At 38.6% G+C, this 23,323-nt stretch overlaps 1 protein-coding gene across 1 annotated transcript; it reads right to left on the reverse strand.

Moving 5' to 3' along the window:
- Positions 1 to 368: 368 nt before the first annotated feature.
- Positions 369 to 23,252, reverse strand: KCTD19 (potassium channel tetramerization domain containing 19). The gene is made up of 17 exons (XM_085314517.1): positions 22,965 to 23,252; positions 20,272 to 20,568; positions 18,315 to 18,465; positions 17,752 to 17,943; positions 16,137 to 16,259; positions 15,684 to 15,873; positions 14,796 to 14,956; positions 13,976 to 14,079; positions 11,679 to 11,821; positions 9,628 to 9,711; positions 7,408 to 7,516; positions 5,255 to 5,909; positions 5,051 to 5,113; positions 3,447 to 3,638; positions 2,007 to 2,161; positions 816 to 917; positions 369 to 467 (listed from the first exon to the last, which is right to left on the reverse strand). The coding sequence occupies exons 1-17, from the start codon at positions 23,250 to 23,252 to the stop codon at positions 369 to 371; spliced, it is 3,108 nt and encodes a 1,035-aa protein (XP_085170643.1).
- Positions 23,253 to 23,323: the final 71 nt, after the last annotated feature.

The raw sequence follows: 23,323 nt of genomic DNA on the forward strand, positions 1-23,323 counted from the left end.
GCTTATCAACAGACCTAGCCGTGGAATTAAGTGGAATACTGTGCCACATATGGAAAGCGTTCATGACTACACACATAAGCAGAAGGATAGGAGGAGTAAATGTACGGGTGACTGGGCACCAGAGTGGTGTTTTCTTTCTTTGGAAAGTACTGTTTTCTGGTAAATAAACCCCCCTGGTGACCAGTGAAGAGGTAAGAAAGAAGACCTCTCCTCCTTTGTCACCTAAAGCAGAAGACTGTTGCAAGTTACTATTCAAGGTTAAAGGAAGGCTGAGCACATTTCAGAAAGCTTTTTACGCATTCATGTGATGTAAAGAAAAACATTATAAAGAGTATCTGTGTCAAATATTTATTAATGTTTCTGTAAACTTACATTTTCAAGGCAAAGTATGATACAGATCTAGCAAATCCTCGCTGTATCACTAAATCAATGCAACGACTGTACTTCCATGCAAATGGCAGGGTAAACTGAAAAGCACAAAACCAAGGCCACCACTAAATCATCAGCTGACTATGCCAAAGAGTAGAATAAGACTCTTTGCTCTTCAGTTCTTAACAACTCTAAAGGCCTTCTGCCCCCTTTTTGTGGAGAAAACAATCTCATAAGATAGCAGCCCAATTTTAAACTTCTGTTAAGAATGTAAAATTAGTCAAGTTGTGCTGCAAAACTGCCCCCTCACTTCCCTCTTTCTGTAATTGAAGCTGAGACCTGTGAACCAGTTTAAGCAAAAATCTTAAAAGTTTTTTTTTAAAAAAAAAGAAAGAAAGAAAGAAAGAAAAGGGGGGGGGGATGCCCTGGTGGCAAATTGTACTTACTTCCACCCACTTAAGTAGCTCTTCGTGAACATGTCTGTCACCTTTAAAATACTCTGTGTTCAGTAAATCTGCAACAAAGTCTTTAGGAGTGATCTGCAGAGTCTAAAATACAAAACACAAGCTTGGCATACCAACAAGGAGGTACTAAAGCACCCAGCCTCAGCCGATAAGCCATGCTCTTAGTATTGGTAAAATTACCATTTGAATGGGGAAGTTCCCAGCCAGTTCTTGATCAGGGCTAATTATTAGCATGATAAATAAGGCTTGCTATGAAGTAACAGACATCCCTCAAAGGCTGAAATGCCCCTGAAACACACACACACACACACACACATATCCTCACTCACACTAGATGAGGAAAACAGAAGGGCAAAGTGTCCCAAGTCCTTTTCACTACACCTTTCTCCCCCTCTCCAAGGGAGAAATAAAAATGCTTCTGGGCAGAGAGGAAGCTGTGCAAATAGCAGCCTGGCCTTTGCATGGAAAGGAAATGCTTCTTCAAACAAGACCTCTGGGTCAGGAAAGGGGTGGGGGTGAGGAGATGGAATCATCTATTTCTAGTGCAAATGAATGAAACCAGGAGTAGGTGGGGGTAKTGTTTTACCCCAGGTGGACCTTTTTCAACTGGTAAGACAGGAAATGCTTTATCTCACACACTCAAGCTACTGATTATTCAAGTTTAAACATCGCCACACACACCCTCAAGAGAGACATGGGCCTTTTAACATACAAAAGTGTTCCAACCACTGAGCAGTTAGGTAGGAAGGTGCCCTTCCCCAAAGCCATCTTCTGATGRGACTTAACTCTCCTTGGTTTTCAAGGAGAAGGGAACTGGTACCTAATATCAAGCAAGACTCCTGATGGGCGCTAGACACCATTTTATTGCCTAGCTTTCAGTACGTAACTGAGGGGCCCTATGCTCTATCTATGACCTTAGTGGTTGTCTGTGTCAGGAAATGCCTCCATTCAGCACAATGGCAACCACAGCTTCTGTTAAGATGCCTACTTCTCCCTGTGTATCAAACTTGGTGCCTGACTCCCACCAGCAGCAAGGCCTTGAGAAGTTGAGCACTGCACTTGAACGCTGGGAGTTTCTGTGTCCTGTCCTGCCACCTCATCCCACACCATAGTGATGGCCTTAAGAACCTGAGAAAACATGTCACATCTGGATTACTATGAACTTGTACCTACCCAAAGCCTATTCACAAGAGTCATGACTTTGGCTGTGATTTCTTTGGGATCCTTCTGCTTTACTGARGTCAGGATAACATCGGTCAGGAAACAGTGGCACTTCCTGGCATAGAATATCTCTTCATGTGAGAGGGCAAAACTTAGAAAAACTGCATCTACAAGAAACAGTTTAAAGAACTAAAAGCATTAGGGGGAAAAAAATGGTTTCAGCACGCTAGGGTTTCAGTAATCCTGCCATTGACTTCTTTAATGCCTTTTCTGTCCAAGATTTTAAAGCAACTGAATTTTAATAGTTTTCAAATCTGAGCTCTATRTGAGGGTTTGCCTGAACAAAAATTGAACATGGCTTTCAAAATATTTATCTTGGGCCTCATTTTGTTTACTTTTTAATTTGTTATGTTTATATAAATGGATGTGTGTTATGTATATGTTTGTTGCACACATATGCACACACCCACATACATACATATATAAACCACATTGGTTGATACCTCCTGAAGCAAGAGTGAGATTAAAAAAAAAATGACACTGATCAGCAAATAGTATGCATCTTGCCATATTATCAGTTTAATTCCCAGAGATTCATATATGGTCCAATTTAAAAAARGGATGGGGGAGGGAAGGTAGCAGCATAGTGTTTTAATTGCAGAGTCCTGGAGGCCCTCCAGTCAACTCCCATCATAATGAGGACTAATAATGAGGACTATATAAAAACAGAARTGGACACAAATCATCATCAGCCTGTGTACCTCTTTCAGATAACACTGTGGGTCCAATTTGGGTAGCATTTCACTAATAGTTCCCAAAAGAGGCTAGCCCAGACTATGGTTTTCAGAGAATGATTCCAAGTGATGACTGCAGACACAAATAGCTGAAACACCTACAAATGATAATATGTGAGCTGAGCTGGAGGAACGAAGAAAGCTGAGTAACTGTCTTTGTGTAGATCMTCAAGTATAATTTCTTGGGTCGTAATATTTTAGTCTAGTCATTTAGTCTGTTTAGTCTACACTTCGGCAGGCTTTGTAACATCCATGTCATTTACAGTATGCCTAATTAGTTTTTCTTCCCTCTATTCTATTGGGATTTAAGGACAATGATTTCATTCAAATGCATGYGTGCCTACCAAAGCTAGTCAATCTGGCTCTAGATATTCAAAGGGGTCTGAAAACTRCAACAGCCTTTAAGCACACTCCCACCTTGCGAACCAAATCTTCAGCCATAAGGTAGGCACATAGGCTCACTATATATAGCACAGGAGGCATGGGAAGACTCTGCTCACTTTACAAAGGACAGAAAGAATCAGGCTCCAAAGAAGGCGTCTGCAAACCGTAGGTATTCAGCTAGTCAGAACTGACAATAAATCATGRTAAGTGACATCACTGGTCTTCTTACTAAAAACTCTGCAGCAACATCCTACATCTATTTGTATTTCCTTACCTTTGGCTAGTACTTGAGTGTATGAATTATCCAGTTGAGTATCATCAAGCAGAATGCTATAAACAACACTCTCTTCATTACATGTACAAAAGCCGTCACTGCCTAAAACTGGAGGATGTTCAACTTTCAGAATCAGTCCTACATGTCTGTGCTCTTCCAGAACAATGTTGGTTTGTTCATTGTCCATTGTTTCTGTGAATAAATAGATGTTGAGTTTTACAGTAAAGTCTGCATCAATAGTTAYGGCATTAATACATTTCTTCATATATGACTACTATATACATATCTGTATTTATGTCTGTATCTATAGCTACATCTACATCTATATCAAGACCACTATATCTTCTCATTAAAGGAATGTACTTGTTTCGTCTTTATTCTGTCATGATGTTTTCCCAGAAAAGGCAAAGTACAAATAAATAGAAAACTATAATCTTAAAGTCAAAAATTTAGAATCTTAAATATAACATTACAGGTCTTCTCTACTCCCCTCTCTCACAGGGGATATTTAAAAAGAGTAAAGATACGTATTGCTTAACCAAACCCAAGTAGATTCAGAAGTTTTTCAAAGGATGAAAAAAGAGTTTTATCCAGCAAAATAATAATCTAGCTTTCATTGCTATAGTAACAAAAACATCCACAATCATTATTAATGCATTTTGCTTTGTCAACAATTCTGTTAAAACTTGCAATGTTACCCACTGTGGAAGTGTTAAGCTAAGGTACAGGGTAACTCAGGTCCTCCACAGGGTGATCTAAGAAGACTTGGACTGAGAAATTCCACTGAGGTTTCCTGAGTTTGCATTTAGCATCTTGGCTACCAGACAAATCTTTTCAACTCCTACACATGCCTGTGGAAATCTCTGGGTTTGATCTTTCAGCCTCTATGCTAAATTACAGCTTTCTGTAAATAGACCATAGCTCAGTGATCTCACTGGATATAGCAGACTTCAATCAGTAAATTACAGGTCAATTTACACTAGTAGTATGGATATGCTAGCCCTTACATCTGAAACCCTTGTAAAACATGTAAATTTTCACGTTTTGATGTACAGTTCTGTGGTGTCTGAACTTTTACTGTCTTTGTACGGTGCCAGGAACTCTAATAAAAGTAGCAGTAAATTACCACAAAYGTTTAAAAATGAGTCTGTTTGCAAGGTCTATCTGAATAGTCAAGCCAACTCAAGAGTCCATTCAAAAAATCCTGGGAACCCTCAGGACAGGACTGAAGTTAACATGAGTCTCTAGTCACTGTGCTCACAAAATGTAAATGTGATGCTGTATTTTGCACTACTACCAAGTGTTACTAAACTAACCATGTCCAATGTTTCTGGTCACAATATTGTACTTCTGAGCATCCAAATATCTCAAAAGTGTAGAGGGGTAACTTAGCACATCAGCTTTATTGTTCATTACATAGCTATGAAGGTAGGGTAACAAGGAGAGAATTAAAGAACAATGTATTAATGCCAGTCAGTTAAAAAGTTGCTCCACCTTTCTAGCAAATACACTTTSAGTAGTCAACCCTGCATAGACCAGCAGTAAAAAAAAAAATCCCTCWAGTCATACTCAGGCCCTTGTTGAACAGCTGACAACTAACTTACTACTTTTTATAGGGATGAGTTTCATCTGCAAGTGCTTGTCTCTTACTTCACTGGAGAAACTTCCTACAAGTAGGAAAACAAGAGAAAAGTTGAGATTGTCACTCTAAAATTTATCAGTTTGATCAAAGTATCTCACTTACCTAAGTCATTCAGTTAATTGCTCCCATCATTTTTGAAAGCAACTATCACAGAGCAATCACYTACCTTCTGCTTGCTCCCAGTTTCTATTCTCTGCAGTTTTTCCCATTGTGTGAGTAGTCTTTGTAGTGCTGAATTGATATTTTCCAGAACATGGAGTAACTGACAAATTCTGTTTGAACGTGTACGAACATAGCCGCTTTTCTTCAGCCCCAGCTTCATATTTCATAATGCTATTGTTTTTTTCTATTGCATAGCTTATTTTCCCAGGAGAAGAAGCAAGTGAACCCTTCATACCACTGTGCTTTTCAGGAGTGTTATTCTGAGATACGTGGTCTGTGATATTACCATCAGATATAGTCACATGTTGGAAACCACATCTCTTGGAGTTTACCATGTCCCATTCCTTCACCAGGGAAATTAACTTCTGGATGGGGGTTGCTGAGTCTTTGTTTTCTAATTTCTGTGGTAAACCGCTTCTTATTCCTCTCTTCCTTGGAGGGCTTACTGAATGCTTGTAATAGCTGYAATTTACCCAGCTGTCTGAGGACTTGTGGTATCCTCCAAGTTTACTCCTTCGCTTCGCCCCTCTAGGCCGTGAAATCATTCTGGAATACTTTGCCTTCTCCCCATTGGTATCTTGCTTTCCCTTCAGATCTTTTATTTTACTCCATGTATTAATATAGCATTTACTGAAGTCCACAGCTGTATATGAATATTCCTAAAAATACAGTGAAATGCTGTTACTTTTTATTTATATCAAAAGAAGAGTGAGCTTTGTCTTTTTGTGGGAATTTACTCATTCTAATACAAGCACCTAAGAACTCAGTCCCTACTCTTGGAAAATGTTTTCTAACTCTGTGTTGAGTGTAATCCTTTAGGCCTCTCCARATCCTGCCCTGATACTTCAGCATAGATGTTATTTGCCCTGAATCACTTCATTTCTGATCATTGAATTCTGCTGAACTTGAAGAATGAAGTTGAAGTGGCTGAGGGACACACACAGGATTAGTATCTCATAGCCTCTGCTACTGCCATAACTAAGGCAATTTTAGTTACCTGAAGCAACTGCTTCACATTATATTCAAGGAAGACGGCTGTCTGGAGAGTTAAAGAAAGGTGCACAACCACTCTATCAAGTGAACACCAGCATTAAGCCACATCAGTGCTACAGAGGCAGCACATGCAAGCCACCTTTCGCTAACAGGGTGAAGGCAACAACCTTCAGCTACTGCTGCCCAGCTGAGGACTAAAAGAATTCAATGGCTTCAGTAGGAATTACTTTTCACTTTACACTGACATCAATGATCAGAAATTTCTGCAGGATGCTATCTTGCCTGAGCATACTGCTTAAGCTTGTGTGTATACACAGATATCTGTGTTATAAGTTGCCAGTGAATATCATATTCAGTATATTCTGATCATGCCTGACCAAGGTAAGTCAGAGATCCGGCTAATTCACCAGGGCTGCAGTTGTCTCCTCCTGCTTAACTCTACTATCTTAAAGCACTTCAGAAGCAAGCAGGAGATCTCSCTTCTAGGCCTTCTTTAGCCAGCTGAGTCAGACCCCATATTTCCTGTTCCTMGGAAAGTGCTCCAATTCCTAAGTCACACTGACATCTGCAGGAAAATATTTCCTACCCTTGGTGAGAAGGACTCACTAAGTAACCGTGACTGCAAATCACAAGACCAAAAGGGGAATTTAAAAGACAGTAGCCTTCTGGTGCTTAGACTAAGCTAACCTAAGACCAGAGGACCTAGTGCTTAGGCTTTGGACTGTTTATGATTTTGCAGCATACATCCATTCAGTAAAGGCATACATAAAAACCTAGCACACAGGACACTGCTCAAAAACTCTTCCTTGAAATCTACTGAGGAAGTTTTACGTTATTGCTGAAGAAGCAGCAAGTTTGGTGGATCTCCACCTAAACTGCCTAAAAGATACCTCATTTTGGAAGGAGCTTTACAATATTTAAACAGTATGTCTACTGCTGGTCCCCATTCTCACTTGATGCTCAAAGATGGTCTTTTTAAAATGAAGATTTTTTTTTTCTTTTTTAATCAGGAGACATTTCCAGTGCTCATTTTTGTAGCTGATTTTGAAATTTTAAAACTTATTTGAACTTTTGAAAATTAACAAATTTAAATTTGGCACATTTCTAGACCAAAACGCTTTTAAAAGAACTTTGTGGCAACATATTCTGAAAACCAAATCTTACTTCTTCTGAGTCTCTGCTGAACTGATGCTCCTTATTCCAAGTCACAATACTTAATCCTCTGCATGGAAAAGAAGCTTCATTGTGAAATTCATGTTTTTTGATCCATAATCTAGAAAATGAATATTTACAAATGCTTTAGACCTTCTTCCAGGGGCACCACCCAGTAAGCCTGTACAGAGGAGGTTCTAGGATTTCTACTCACCAGCGGATTTGTGTACATCCTATTCATTTTTATTATGAATTAGTTTTGAACTACTGGRGAATGAAAGGAGTTCAGAACTATCACTAATGCATAACATGAGGRCAGCAGAACATCAGCAGTTGTCATTGCCCACCTGCACTAAGAATTTCTCTGTGTGATGCTTGAAAYACACAGGAGAAAAAAATTGTTTCTTGTCTCCAAGATGCTCCAGCATCCATAAAACCTTGGCCAACAGATTTATTTAAACCTTACTAATCAACCCAATCCTGAGAGCTGCTTTTCTTCCCCCCCTCCCCTTTTTTTTTAAGAAAAAGTTCTGGACACTTACGGGAGAGAGCTATTCAGATTCAGATCAATCATCTAYATTCATGGTATCAGACATGGATTTTAAGGAGATGGATGCCACAATTTTGAAGGAGGACTGCACACTTCCCASCTTAAGAAGCACAGCCCCGGCAGTGACTGCCTGCTTATCATTTTTTTCTGAGAAGGTGAATCAACTCTCAAAGAATACAGTAGACTCCTGGTGACTTGCCTGTAGACATGGATTTGATAAGATTGTCTACTGAGCTGAGTGATGTCCATYTGGTGATGGACACTAGGCAATAGTCCATAATTGTTTTAATTTGCCAGAGGTTTTTGATATAAATGACAGAATTGTAGCTACCTTTCCTGATGAATCAAACAGCAATGGAAGAGTCTATTTTAGAGTAGCACTAGTCTCTCTTTGCTAAAACATCCTATGGACTTTAACAAACCCATTCACATGTAGGACACTTCAGAGTTCAATTAACATGTGCCTCTTGCTCTACAGGTAAAGGAATATAGGGATAGAGTCCTAATCTGGGATGAGGGGTTGCGGGAAGACCAGTTACGCCTTCTTCCACATAGACACCTAGCGTGAATTCCTGGAACTGCTGTTACAGCTGGTGAGATAATGGCTGCTACCATTAGTGTCTAATACTGCTGGTAGCAATAAAACAAAGTTTGAAATCCCGACATAAACAGTCCATGGTACATGTACGTCAGGAACTGCTGTACTGACTCACCATCTTTTGCAAGTATTTTAATGAATATATTTGGATGTTAAAATGCTTAAATGACCTGTGAGTAGCCAAAGTAAGAATCCATAAGAATTCACTAATTTTCAGAAAGCTTTTTTTGTGTAAAAACAGCCATGCCAATGTCATTTTCTAAAATTCTGAGGTTGGAATACCTCAGTTTTGTGGGCATTCCAGAAGGMCTACATTTCAGCATTTTGCCTGGCCCTCTAAAGAGCACAGTGGAGAAGAAAATAATAGGAAATGAGTTTGCTGAGTCACAGATTTTAAAAGGCCAGGGAAGTCCACTGYGATTATGAGGTCTGATTTCCAGTACAGTAACTCCTGTTGAAATAATAAAACATCTTTAAAAAAAAACATCCAATCTTATTTTTAAAATTGTCAGCAACGGAGACATCAGTCTTTGTAAAAATGTCTCATGATGGATTAACTTGGAAAAAGTTACACCTTATTTTCAACATGAATTTGTCTAGAATCATATACCAGCTGGGCTGAATCACTCTGTGTGATACTTCATCTAAGCTATGCTGTTCTACACTCCACAGTGTGAGAAAACCCTCCAATAGGTCTGCTGAAGCAAGACRGAGTTTGGCAAAGTTAGGGCTGAGCCAAAGCTAATAAATCAGACCATCTCCATTCAGTCTGACRTCTCTGTACAATTGTTCCCAGTGCATCTTACAATTTTCAATATCTGGACTTTATCACTAAAGGAATATCTCAGTTGCCTATCTCCTTGGTTATTGGAGGACTGCCTGARGACTACTCTGTTGTTCCTTCATCCAAATAGCTCTTGGGGAAAAGATGTTGCCTGAAAGRTACAGGAATTGATCATACTCTAGTGGCCATATTTCAGAAGGAAAACAGAAAATTGTGCTCCTTTCAASGAAGAACAAATACTGCTAGGTCAAGTGAAAGGACATTATACTATGGAAAAGAAAAAAGACATTTTTTCGCTACCTGTATGCATCACAATGATAAAGTGCCTCTAAAAGAGAAGGGATCTGGTACTCCTCTGCTTCTTGACAAAATAGAGGCCATTCTCTGTAAGTTGTAAACAAACTTAACTGTAAAATTATTCAAATCAACCTTCTCAGATTATATTTTCCAAATACATGCTAATTTTGGAAGCTTATACAATCACTACTTAAAAGCCATATTCACATAAGTGATTTTTCTTTCCACATATGGAGAAACAGTCTATCATTAAAAAGAACCCAATGCAATTTTATTCCTGTTTCACACTCAAATAATGAGCAAAAAAAAAAAAAACGATATAAATCTTGCCATTGATTTTCATGGAGTCAGAATCTTATGTCAGGAATCACAAATTATGGAACACTTCTGAAAAACTACGATCAAAATAGATGAGCTCCTAAAGTGAAAGTGTTCACTGGCACCTCTCTGAWTGTTTGTGAAATTTTCTATCTTTGATACTTTTTCGAGCTATTGCATCTCTGCTAGTTAAGTCAAACTTGCTGTCCCCCCCCCTTCCTTTTTCTGTAATTAACCATTGGTATTGATAGCAGAAGCAGAAGCCCTGTCTTTGCTTTGTGATACTGATGACAGTTTTCTTGGGTGGAAAATTCATCATGGCATTCTCCACAGGGAGGCCCCCGAAAAGGTGCACGGGTACAATGGGCTGTAACTGTACTAGTAAAGTYTAGTAAATTCCTAGGATATTCTTAGCCCTGAAACATCATTATCTCTGCTAGTAAGCTGCTGCCACTGTACCTGGTCCCATCCAATTCACATTCTCTCTAACTCCCAGGCATGTTTTGGCAATTCAGATGTGCTTGGGACTGTTTGCAGTGAATAGGAGGAATGCAGCCATCACCTCCGGGAGGTTAAGGCAACTAATTAGCAGAAATGCAGGCTCTTCTATAACAACAGGCATTGGTGACCAGAAACATTCCTAAACTTGTTTAATTTGCTTGTATAGATATAATTTTAGTATCTGGYTTATCTGGCTTCGTATGTCTTTGATGACAGAAGTGAGAACAACCAGTGGTTAATGTATGAAATATCTCAGAAACCACTGGTCAAACTTTTCTATTGACTTTTGGAAAAAGAATGAAAATACATATTCCTCATGTAAAGAGCTAAATGTGCTAAAAATCACCATATCAGCAGGTGAGCTAAAAGGCTGMGAAGTGTGCTGAAGACATTCTGCGTACTAGAATCAATACAAGCAAGGAATTCAAGGACTGAAAGACCAAAAGATCTTCTGATGCCAGGCAGACCTTAACTSTTGAATGTAAAGCAAATTTACTTCCAACTGTAACATGGGTATTGGCAGGTAAGTGTCAGTCCCAGTGAAACTGCTACAAGAACACATAGCACCAAAGAGTCTGTTCTGGGCAATCTCAGGCACATTAAAGAGAGGCAATTGAAACACATTGTAGGAACATGCTTAGAAGACTGTGGTTTTAAATCATATAAGTTTACAGGCCTAAGAGATCAAAATGCCTACAGATGTAAAGTTCTCTCTGTTCTTTAGGAGCCCTGTGTTGCTTCATTCCTTTACCACYGCAGTTTTGGAAGATACATTTTTCAGCATTAGTACAGAGATACCAGTAGGGGGGGGCAGAGTATTTTTCAGCTGGACRAAACCAGACTTAGCTGTCCCTGCCACAGAAAAGATAAAAATCAGAAGAGGGGTGCAATTATCTCAGCAATAAAAATATTTTCAGTTGAGTCACCCTCAACTTTYGAATTCTTTTCGTTAAATGTGTGCACACAGTGCCCCTGTCTGTGACATACAWTGCTCTGTAGTACAAGTGTCCAGTATATCATCGATCATTAAAATAAAGGCATACAATATCTCACAATAATCTAGCCCTAAATCCCCCCAAATCAAGCTTAGATAGTATGGTTTAATTCAGGACTGAAAGAAAATTCTTCTTTTAATACTTTTGGAGGATATTTCTATGTAAATCAGAAACAAAACCCCATACTTTTTTCCTACAATCATCTAATATAAAAGAAACACATGAATTCACTCTGCTTACTTAAATTCAGATGGCAAAAATAATTTGCCAAGTCTTAGAAAGTTGAGAACATGCCGAAACATTTGTCCATCTCCATGGATTAGAAGACTTTGACCATATGTGATCCAATAGACTTTCTTGTCATTTGACAGCAGCTCAGGGTACTACAGAAATAAAAATATATTAAGACTCTACAGAGAACATTTTCCAAGAATAGGAAGCCTCTTCTTCTTCTCATATGAAAGCAAATCTTCAACCTGTGTAACATCAAATGTAGAAGAGTAATTTTAGATGAGTGAATTAATTGTCTTATCCACAGGGGCCACTTTTTTATTATAAAAAAATAYGAAAAATCTGTTCTAGATTAAGCATATTAATCCTGCTGTGTATAAATTACTTTCTTGTGCTTAGCTATTTGTAGCTTCATGAATTCTCAGTGCAAAAATTTGAAAAGATAAAAAAAAATCACCTCTTACAAGACTTCTGGAGTTAGCATCTGTAATGAACTAGKTTGTTCACTAGGCTGCCTTAGGCTGTGCAGAAATTCTCAGCTCCTAAATCACAAGCCGCATCCATATTGCATTGGAGCTGATAAGTTGTATGAACAAAATGAAGCCTGTGTTGCTCCTTAGAAGCAGCAGGTAGTGCTCACAGTGCCCTTTAAAAAGTGCACATAGACTAAACTCTAGCTGCCTGAAAATTGCAAGTGCTTTTATGGCAAATCACAGAAGGGCTCTTCTAGTAGAGAATCTGTGCTGTTTTCTCTGCTTGACAGTGGTGACAGGACATCACTGGTACAACAGGCAAGCTATTAGGCTGGGTAAAAAGTGGCCATCTTCAAGCATGSCCTTTACTTCATGCTAACATGCAAAATGTAGTTGGGATTTTCCCTGRCTAGAAGCAGTCCAAGAATAATATCATCTGCACCTGAAACCTGTTACAGAGTTTCATTTATGCACTCTGAGGCTATATTTTTCCTGCTAAATCCATCTACCTTAGAAAGTAATCTATGGCTCACAATCTAAGTGGTGCAGAGACTGCTCAGCTCCAGCTCCTGTTGGAGCAAATTGGCTGTGTCCACATCACAGGGTACTTGGATCTGGTTTAAAGTGATGGTCCTAGACACAATTAAACTGAAAAACAAGCACACACAAAATGACAGAATGTCTAAAATAACAGGAGGGATGGACAGCTATTCAAAGTAGCCTTTTTACAGAATGATACRGAGTATGCGTTATATATCTTGGGACGTGGCATGAAGATACAATGGGGTAACTGAATGTACAAAACAGGAGGAGGAGGAGGACAAATACTACCAAACTTCATAGAGTCTTATCCATAAAACTTGAGAGAGATTCCTGGAAGAAACACTCCCCAAAGCCAGATCTGTGTTTTGTTTCAGAGAGAAATAGATGGTTCACTCTTAAGAGAGTATGGGAGTGAACATTTATACAAAGTATATAAAATCTCTTAAGGTCTGAGATTGAAGTGGGCAGCTATGTGACCACACACAGACATACTCCATGAGTCTTACAACTGTATTTCAAGAAGAGACACATAGGCCTCGTTATCATTTCTTCTCTTCTTGTGCTCACAGATAGGTTGGGATGAGATCTGTGGAGGTACTACATTTTCAGCAAACTTATGCCTATCCTCCTAATGTACAGTTTGTAGGGATACTTCCTGCAGATTGATAATTAAAAGTATGTAACTATGAACTCAGACTTATGCCTTCATGCAACACGATATTGTCAATGGTGATATTTAAATGAGCTCACGTATGAATTCAGCAAAGTATCTCAAGTGTTTGTATTTAATTTTCAGTATGTTCTTAATTCCATGCTAATTCAAAGTACTTTAGTACAGGTTTTTCTTTAACTTATTAAGCTTAAATTCAGTGGACTTTAAGCTCATACCTAAGTTTAGGCACATAGTTAAGACTCAGCTATTTTTGTATTTGTTCTTCTATATTTCAATATTAGATTCAGGAGGAAAGAAATCTATTATCCAAATAGAAATTTTGCTTCCTCAATAAAAGAATTAAACAGGTTCCATCACGTCTACTTATATTGCAGTCAAACTACTTATCTTATTAGCCCAGAAGGATATTTGTCTGCAWAGTCCAAGCTTTATTTCTCTCAGGTACTTGAACATATTTCACCTCATGTAACTCCCAGCATATATATGAAGCTCTCATCAACCTAAGCTTTCAGGTCAAAAGTATTCTTATCATTAGAAATATAGATTCTAATCTATACAATTCAAGCTCCTGTCTTAAGAAGGTTCATATTAAGGTARTTCAAAGATAATTAATTTACCTTCAATAAAGTCTGTAAGTAAGTTTCATACCAGTTACTTCCTACATAAACTTTCACAATCTGATGCAATGAGCAAACTGATACTTCTGCCGTCCAGTCTGCATCTAGAACTGGAGTAAGAAAGGAAAGGTCACAGCTAAAACAATTCTAAGTAGTAATAATTTTGTGGTAGATATAGAGTTAATAAGATGCTGGGGTTTACATCAAAATATTGTAAATAACAGAAATTATTTGAAATAGTAAAATAATAGAGGACTCTGTGCACATAGAACTGGAACTTTCATCTTTTGCTCGTATGTAGGTGCAAGAAAAAGGACAGTCAGAATAACTGTGGACAACTCAGTCCATCTGTGCTGCAGCCAAAGCACCTTTCCTCAATTCATTTAAAAATAATAATAGCAAGACGGTTATGTGCATTAGCATAGTCATGTCTGGTATGCTGAGCTGGCATCTTTATGTCACCTAAAGTAGGTGTACCTAAGTACACCAGGCAGATGCCAGCCTCAGAGTTCTTATGCACAAAGAATAGACACAATACAAAAGCTTTGGATATATCTTAGTCTGGGTTCATATTATATCTTACCTTTGTGTAGAAACAAAGACATGGAATGTTTTTGCTGAAACCATTAATAGTGTAGTTCATATTACTATTTACAGTTAATAATTCCTGTGACATTGTTTTAGGAAAATCAAAATATATATCCCTCCAAAAAGTTTATTTAAAAACTATTTTAAAAACTCAACATTGAGAATAATTGATTATTTTTATTATTTATTTTAATTCAGTCAAATTTACTCATTCTATTCTGAATTAACTTACTATAATCTCTGCTCTCTGCTGGCACTTGTTGTTTAAGAAAGCATTTTAAAGCATCTTTCATTGGCTGATATGTGATGTCCCTTTTGTCCAAATAAGCACAGAGTTCTTGGATTTCAGACATATTTTCAGTAAGTGGGAGTCGGGAAGTTCCCAACCAGTTCCTATCCAAAAAACAGAGATCAATAAACTTTTTATTATTTTTTATAGTTTTCACTGTTTAATTTTAATGAATAGATGTCAGTAAATACAAGTTCTTATTAACAAGCTACTTCTGTGATTCATATACTACGTTTTTGTATTTACACCCTTTTTAAAAATAGTATCTTTATATCTGCTGCTTGGAAAATCAAGAGATATTCTCTGTCACTGCAAAGATGTCTGACCTTGTCTACATTTCCACTTGTTTCAGGAAATAGTTTTAACGATTCCTTAAGGAGCCATTCTCTTAAAAGATAAGGAATTTTATTAAACTGGTAGGCTCGTATGGTGGTAACTCTGAGCACTAATGCTAAAAATAAGGACTAAGCTGAAAACTAGTATTTAGAAGTCTAAATTCTTTGGCATTTAGTCAAGTGTAGTTAAAGTCATCATGTATTTTATACCATTTCAGTTTCGTAATCTAGATGAGGGTTAATAATTATATATAAAAACACATATCAAAGTTAAATTTGGTAACACCAACTAGTCCATAACTGATTTATAACAAGTGTATTGAATAAAACACATAAAACAGATGCCTGCATTAGGCAGCCAACTGAAGAGTCCAACACTTTTAAAAGATTATATTTGAAGATTGAGCTGGCTAAAAAGAGAATTCCTCAAAAAAGAAACAAGAAATCAAATTCGGTCTCATGAACTGTATGTAAATTATGTCATGGAAAACCGTACTTAACATGCTGAAAGAGGACCCCATTCCCAGAGATGTACAGCTTGTTTCTGTCTAAATTACTTCCGACGTAGAGCTGTCCCAGTGCTGAATCTGGATATTTGACCAGAACACCAAGCGCCATGACGTATAGTGGGGCTCTCACTGGTACCTCTGCCACCTGCGGTTTGCTTTCTGAGCCCTCTGCAGACCCTTCACACTTAGAAGACAACACAGAGCAGTTGCCTGGACAAAAATGGAACGCACAGATATACAGAATCTTGACAAAGATTAATAATCATTATTGTGATACTTTCCACTATTTCCAGGTATATGGAAATTAGTTGGTAAGACTATTTAGCTCAAAGCATTGACTGTATTAATAACTTTTCTGATTCAAACATTCAGTTTCACAAGATAACGTTAAAACTAATCCATAATAGGAATAAAATATACAGTTATGTTCATTATATTACCTCTATAGATTTTCACAGCATTTGTAAGCTTAGGAATTCCCAAAATTACAACTTCTTCCTCCAAAACATCTATGTTGGAGAAATCATCAGGCAACAAAATCTCCTCTGAGCGAAGAAAATTAACTTAAAAAAAAAAAACAAATACAGTGTGTGTTGATGTCATCTCACCAGCATACAAATACAGCAGAAATGGGTTCTTAGGATTTCCTTCAGCATTACTATTCACTAGCGTATGTAACAGATAATAAATATAAACCAGGAGTTACTTTATCTTTGAAGATGAAATCCTGAAAACAGTTTATACTAGAAGCTTTCAAAGGCCAGTTTTAATAAGACCATAAATGGTAGAAGATAAGGCTTACCAAAGCATATATGAATTAGCTTAAGCTTTGCTTGTTACAGAATTCCAAGAAATCCATACAAGTTTCCTGTTTGTTTGGCTGTTTCTTCTCCCTAGGCACAATGCCACCCCAATGTGCATTTAAATATGTGATTTCTCATATGCTAACACCAGAGTTTATCAATAAGACTAGTGGGGCAACATTATAGCAATTTCACAGCTATCTCATCTTAACTGAGTCCACATAGGATGAAATTATGCATTGATGGAGGAGCTATGGGAATCTGATATATTTTTGAAAATTATTTATCTTTTTTGAAGCTGGAAGAACATTTCATGAATTAAACTTTTTTTTTCACTACTGAAGAATTAAGATAAAGTAGAAATTTAGAGTTATTGTGTTTTGTCCACCTTAATTATCCATTGTCAATAGCATTTCTGGTCCTTGATGTCTGAACCATTCAGGTATTTTAGTTCAGAAAACCACTGGATTAACAAAACACAAATAAGTAGAGCCAGTGCCCTCACTGCTCCAGGAGAGTGCTCTACCCACTAAGTTACATGGTGAGATGTCCTTGTCACTCTTTCTTACATTACAGTGAACAATGGTCCAGCTTAAACAAAAGATATGTAAGGCATCTACCACCAAATTATATTGTAGTCTGATTATTCAGGCATTCTCCCAGGTTTTAAAAACAGGTAATGTTAAAAGAATTCAACCCAGCTTACCACTCAGTCTGTATGCAGAAATTTACTGCCACTTTAAAAGCAGCAAATTTGCTTAAGTAGATGCCTCTGTGTCAGGACTAGACAGGACTCCATACTGTGTCTTGGCAGAAAGTAAACCTCTTGATTATCTCTAGGAATCTTCTTATGCACCATCCAAATTTTGGGGGTTCATCATTTTAGAGGCATCTTACTTTTACTGCTGAAATAGGAGACTAGGCACCTAACTTCCTCACTTTGAATCACTCTGTTGCGACCAGGTACTTAAATTTAGGTATTGTGACATGAATTTTGGAGGCCACTTGGTTTCTTGATTAACAAGACAATAAAACTGGCAGATGGCAAAACCAAAACAGAAAAAAGGATTCTGATCCTAAAAATGTGTTATGAAAGCTATACAGAAATAGTTTAATACTAAAAATGATTTGGACATATCACAGTAAAATCAGCTAAAAACATTAAAGCTTAAAATATTTAAAAACATTAAAAACATTTGCTTCCATTTTGGCAAGTGCTTTTCAAAAAAAAAAAAAAAATACTACAGTTTACCTATGAAGCGGAATTCACTGCAGTCACACTCAATCAGAGCTGCATTCTCAAGAAGCCACAGCAAATTGTCATCATTAATTAGTACAGGATATTTTTCTACCAAATCTAGTGGCAAAAAACAGTAATTCACTTCCTCTTCTGTATCAAGTAATGGTGTATCCATTAGCCCAAGGGGAGCTCTTTCTTGTAATCCTCGGGGAAGGAAATTAGTGAAAAATCAGTATGTAAACAAAGAAAAATGAAATTCAAAGATATACTTTGGAGAGCTGAATCTAGCACAGAAAAGCCTGCATTAATCCTTTGCAACATTTAACATTCCCCAAAAGATGAAGTCTTATCACTAAGCACTAACCTCATGCAAATGAACAAGTAGACACCTGGAAACCATGTCCAAAAATAAAGCAATATATTAAAATCCTTCTGATTTTGCAATAACCAAAAATTCTCAACTGGTCTGAATGCAAGTGAGCACCAATCAATATAGGTTACACACCAAAGGTACCTAATGAAACACATATTCAATGGACTAGTTATACCCTAAGAAAGGAGGATGGGACATTTACCTGTGAATGCTGGACTTTTAAGAGGAATCTCTGATGGCTTGCTGATACATTTTTGTGTTCTCCAGTAATTCAGAGATGCTCTTTCAGCTATTGGTATATCTGCGTGCCGGACACGTAAGTTATGTTTCCCTTCATTCAAATTATCTAAAGTCTGTTAAGATATATAATTTTTTCAATTAACTACTTCAATTCAAATAATTAATCCAAAAATTAAAAGCAGCCACAGGAAAAAGTCTAATCCAGGCAGGCAGCACTTGACATCTATAAAAAAATGCCTTGTAATATTGTATACAGAGACAACACCACACTTCTTAATAGACCTCAGAGCACTTTGCAATAGCTTTTACAGATATTAACAGATCCAAACTCAAAATGATCTTGCTTCAAGAACAGACACAGAAGCCCTATTTCACCTAATCTGTGTTTACTCACTTATGATTTTTGATGGAGTTAATTGCTCTCCAGAGGCCCCTTCCCCTTTCCTGTAGTTACTAAAATAGTTAAGGTGTTTGAGTTATATTAGATTTCTAATTTTTATGCACTTAAAGGTATCTAGAATTAATTTGCCATGAATATTTACAGGAATGTGTAACATAATTAGAGCCATTCATATATTCCAAAAAATGCCAAATATTTTTGCATCACTTGAGATTTAATAACACTTCTTTGTATTCTAGCTCTTGAATTCACTATACTGATGACATGCTTAAAAGCATAAAACAATAGAAATAGCCAAGAACCTAACACAAAACCTGAGACAGCTGTTGGGCTCTTTTTAATAACATCTTTATAGTAAGCAGTACGTACTCAATAATTAGAAAGGGGAACAGACATTTGGCTCAATGATAACAAAACTTAATAGTCTACATTTGCTAATCCTTTACCAAATGATAAACAGATTGTTTTAATTTCTGGACAAATGGTTGTATACTATTGCAGGGTATTATCTACACAGTAGCTTTAGAGTCATGATTATATCTTCTAAAATACATGTGCAAGATACGTTCATCAATTGATAAGGTTGCACTGACAAATATTTAAAAGCCAGAAAATGCGAGAATTTAAGTTCTATGAAATGTGTTCCTCACCATATCACAACAGTCTCACAATATGTGATCACACACTGTTAATACAATAGACTACTGAGTTTATGTTGTTCTTACTCTCCCTTTCCAATTTATTTGGAAATGTTACTTCTTTAAACCTAGTTCTAAAAAAAATATCCACACTAACATTTTGGCTAAAAATATGAAGCATTACAGCATTGTTGAAACAATTCCACAAAAAGTATTAGAAACACATCAAGAAACAGAATTTAGATTAAGCCTAGAAGAATTACAGACATATATGGAAAAACACATTTTATCCATCCAGGAAATATGAACTCTACCTTGTTCTGTAATTACACTACAACATGCTTACAGTCAAATAGTAAATTAAGTAGTTCTTAAAGACATCCATTTAGTAATTCTGTTTATGGTATCACAAAATAGGAGAGAAGGAACTGCAGTTTCCCACTTGACAGGACAGTGAATTCAGTGATGTCCCACTTGGGCCAATCTTTTTCAGCCAGACTAAACCCTCTCAAGCAACAACAGAAAGGGTTATCACAGCTTTTTTGGATTAGCAGGCTCATATTCAGAAGACTAATCAGTATAATCGCCATAAAGTTAATGAGCGTAACTGTTGGCAGATAAAAGCCTCTGCTTGGTTCAAATTTAGTAAATGCAAGCAATGACTGTTGAATGACCTCTGACAGGTCAAAAATCAAATTTGGAACATTTTCTGTACTCACCAATTGTTACAGATGAGTTGAATGTGGAAATGAACTGCCTAGACACCTATTCCACGTATTGATAAGGTTATATGCACAAATTCCTTGACATCCTTCTATAACCAGTATTATCTAGGAGTGAACAAAGTCTACAGAAAAATCATATAGAATATCACATTTTACCTGTAATAAAGGTGTCAGCTGCAAAATTAATGCTTGCTCATACAATAAATTCAATTCAGCACAGTTGGAAAAAGATAATTTTGAAGTCTGTAGGTAATAATGAAGGTGTCTAAATGTAAATCCATCTTGGTCAACAAATAATCTCAGATTTTCAGACTGATCTTGTACAGAGGCTTCTTTCCACAGCAGAGACTCAGGAAACTGAGCAACTTTACTTTTGGGAATTGAGAAATGCCAGCCACCAACATTAAAATTAATTGACTCTTCTTCTGCAGTTTCACTAATGTTCCCTGGTTCCTTCAAATGGAAAAAGAAAATTGTATCAAGAGGCAAGAACAAATCTGCAAAATCTGAAACAATTGACTATTTTATTTTAAAAATCCATTCAGTTTTGTAATTTCTTTTCTATTCTATGGTAGCATACATACCATACCTTTTGGACCATTTTGCCAAAGAAAAATAGGGGCAAATTACCTATTGTATCGCATTCCTATTCATTTGTTCATTCAAATTCCTTATTTAAAATATGTCTACAGACATGGGTCATAAAAAGTCAGCAAATAACTATAAACATTGTTTGCCTAATATATACCTATAGTTAAAATTTGTAAATAATGTATTAGATGATTCTGAGTTTGTTACTAGAGAACAGTTAAGTAAAATATGAAGAACAGGTTCTTTAAATACTCAAATAAAATGGACTGTATTTCATGTAGAAAGTTTCTATAATTGAAGAATAAAAGGCTTGATTGTTATAACTTGTGTAAGGGTTTGACATAATCGCAATCTAGTTAGCTTCAGTGATTTTGTTACGACCAGACAATAAGAAAACATACGAAAATAAAATATAAATAAATGCCATATAACATCCCACACAATTCTGAGTAGCTTGCTGTCACGTCATTCTGTTAAAATATTTTATTACTATTTTGAGATGCAGATATTTATTAAAATGTAGGTCACAATCTTGACAAAACAGGGAAGAAAAAAATTGTCCATGGTGAAAGGATGCTTGGAAAACACACATGCGGCTGTCAGCTAAGCAGATACAAAATTAACCTCAAGCAGGACAAGAACACATAGTTGAGGCCTGTGGCCAAACAATTTTATGTAATATATCCAACTGAGATGCGTGTTAGCCTGTGACCTATTAAAACAGACTGAAAAGCCAAATCATGTCTGAAAACAAAAAGGATTGCCTGTCTTAGCCACAAATGCCAACCTCAAAACTCAGGAAGGCGGATGTTGCATTAGAGAACATAATCCTTATAACAGAAAAAACGGATGGAAGATGATACACGATGTTTCAATGTATTTAGACCCTCTCACATACAAGTAACTACAGAGAAGGGAGTACAAAGGAAATGCAGGAAAGAATGGGAAAAATAAATCTTAATGAATGTAGAAACTCAACTTTGTAGCTTCTTGAGAGCTCATAATCCAAACCGTCATGGAGAAGGTACTGCTTATGGTCACCCCTGACAAGGATGAAGAACTACTATTACAGTGCCCTTAAAGTTTTCCTAGCCTTGATTTTTTCAAAGGTATTCTCATCACTGATGTTGCCTGGTAATTTCATCCACAGATCAAATATCTGAACACATAACAAGAAAAAAAAGTTGTTTCAGCAAGAAAGATGAAAAGTAATTTCACGGTAACGACAAGATACTCGAAGCTTAGCACTTCCRAGGCTCATCTCCACGTTTGAGGGGGGCAGGGAAAGGAAGCAGCCCTGGAACTCTGAGGCTTTATACCGTTTTACTCTCTTCAGTGAAAAAGCAAGGGGTGGGCAGAAACAGGAGAACCAAAGGCGATGATTAGGAGAAAAAGCACAGCCCATGCCAAGTGCTGCTTCTTTCGCCCTCTGCTTTTAAAGGCGCCCACGGCCCGCATGTTGCCTRAACTGCTCACCAGTCCCACTGCTCACAGGAAAGCCGTTCCAGAAATGCTCAAGGCAAGCCTACATCTCCAGCTGCATCTTCACGGGGACTGGAGTCAAGCTAACGGCCCGCGGCTGCGGAAAGGGCCGGAGGTCTCACAGCCTCTCTCATCCCTTGCGCCTGCTCCCAGACACAGCTCTTGCCGGGCTGCGGCCTTCGCATTTTCTCCGCCGCCCAATTGCAYGTTGGGCTGATTTAACGCACTAAAACAGCAGGAAACGCTCCACTTGCCGRGCTGCTATACTTTTCTTCCGTTTTTTGTGAGCCAACTCATGCAACCTGCAGAGCTGGCCCAAAATGGACCACAGGTATGCGTTGGCGGGAGCAAGGCGAAAAGCGCTGAGCTTGCGAGGAGCCCCTCTGCACGACCCTCAGCCTTGGGCTTGCTCTYTCCCTTACACAGAGAAAACCAGGCAGCCTCCAAGAGAGGCAGCCCGCACCCAGACGGGCTGGGAGTCACAGGCGCGCGGGGCGACAGGCATGAGCACGCATCTCCCCCGGCCGGGGTGACGCCCGGAGCAGGGCAGCCTTGCTCCTGCGGCGCGGGACACAGCCGGGAAACGGTCCCCAGGGCCCAGCCTCGCCGCGACCTCCAGTTCCTCCCATGAGGGGAGACCCAGGGCCGCTGAGGAAGGCGGAGCGCCGCGAGTCGCCTGCCCCACGGCCGCCCCAGCCGGCAGCGGCGCCCCGCTGCTGCCACCCCCCGCGGGCCGCCCGGAGCCCACGCCCTGCCCCGGCCCGGACTCCTCCTACCATGGCGGCGGGCGAGCGGGCCGGCGGCGGTGCGGGCGTTGCCGGGCAACGGGCGGGCGCGGGCGAGGCGGAGGGCGGCGGCGGCGCGCTGGGGGCGCGGGGCAGGTAGCGGCGCGCGGCGGCGGCGCGGCGGGTCGCGGCGGGGCCGAGGCCTTTGGGGTCGGGGTAAAAGGCTTCGGCGCCCTGGGGATCAGGAGGCAAAAGGGGGCCTGGGCACTTGCAGTGGGTCAGTGAGGGCCATGGCCAGCCTGCGGGTCTGGGGTCGGGCTCGAAGAGAGACCGAGGCATTTTGGGGTTGGGGGTCACGGGCCAGACGTTACCTCTCTTAAAGAGTCGGCTCCCTGCCTCGGCCCAGAGCA

This window comes from Rhea americana, unplaced genomic scaffold, assembly GCF_003343005.1.
Source record: "Rhea americana isolate MKP2758 unplaced genomic scaffold, rheAme1 scaffold_406, whole genome shotgun sequence".
Taxonomy (NCBI): Eukaryota; Metazoa; Chordata; class Aves; order Rheiformes; family Rheidae; genus Rhea; species Rhea americana.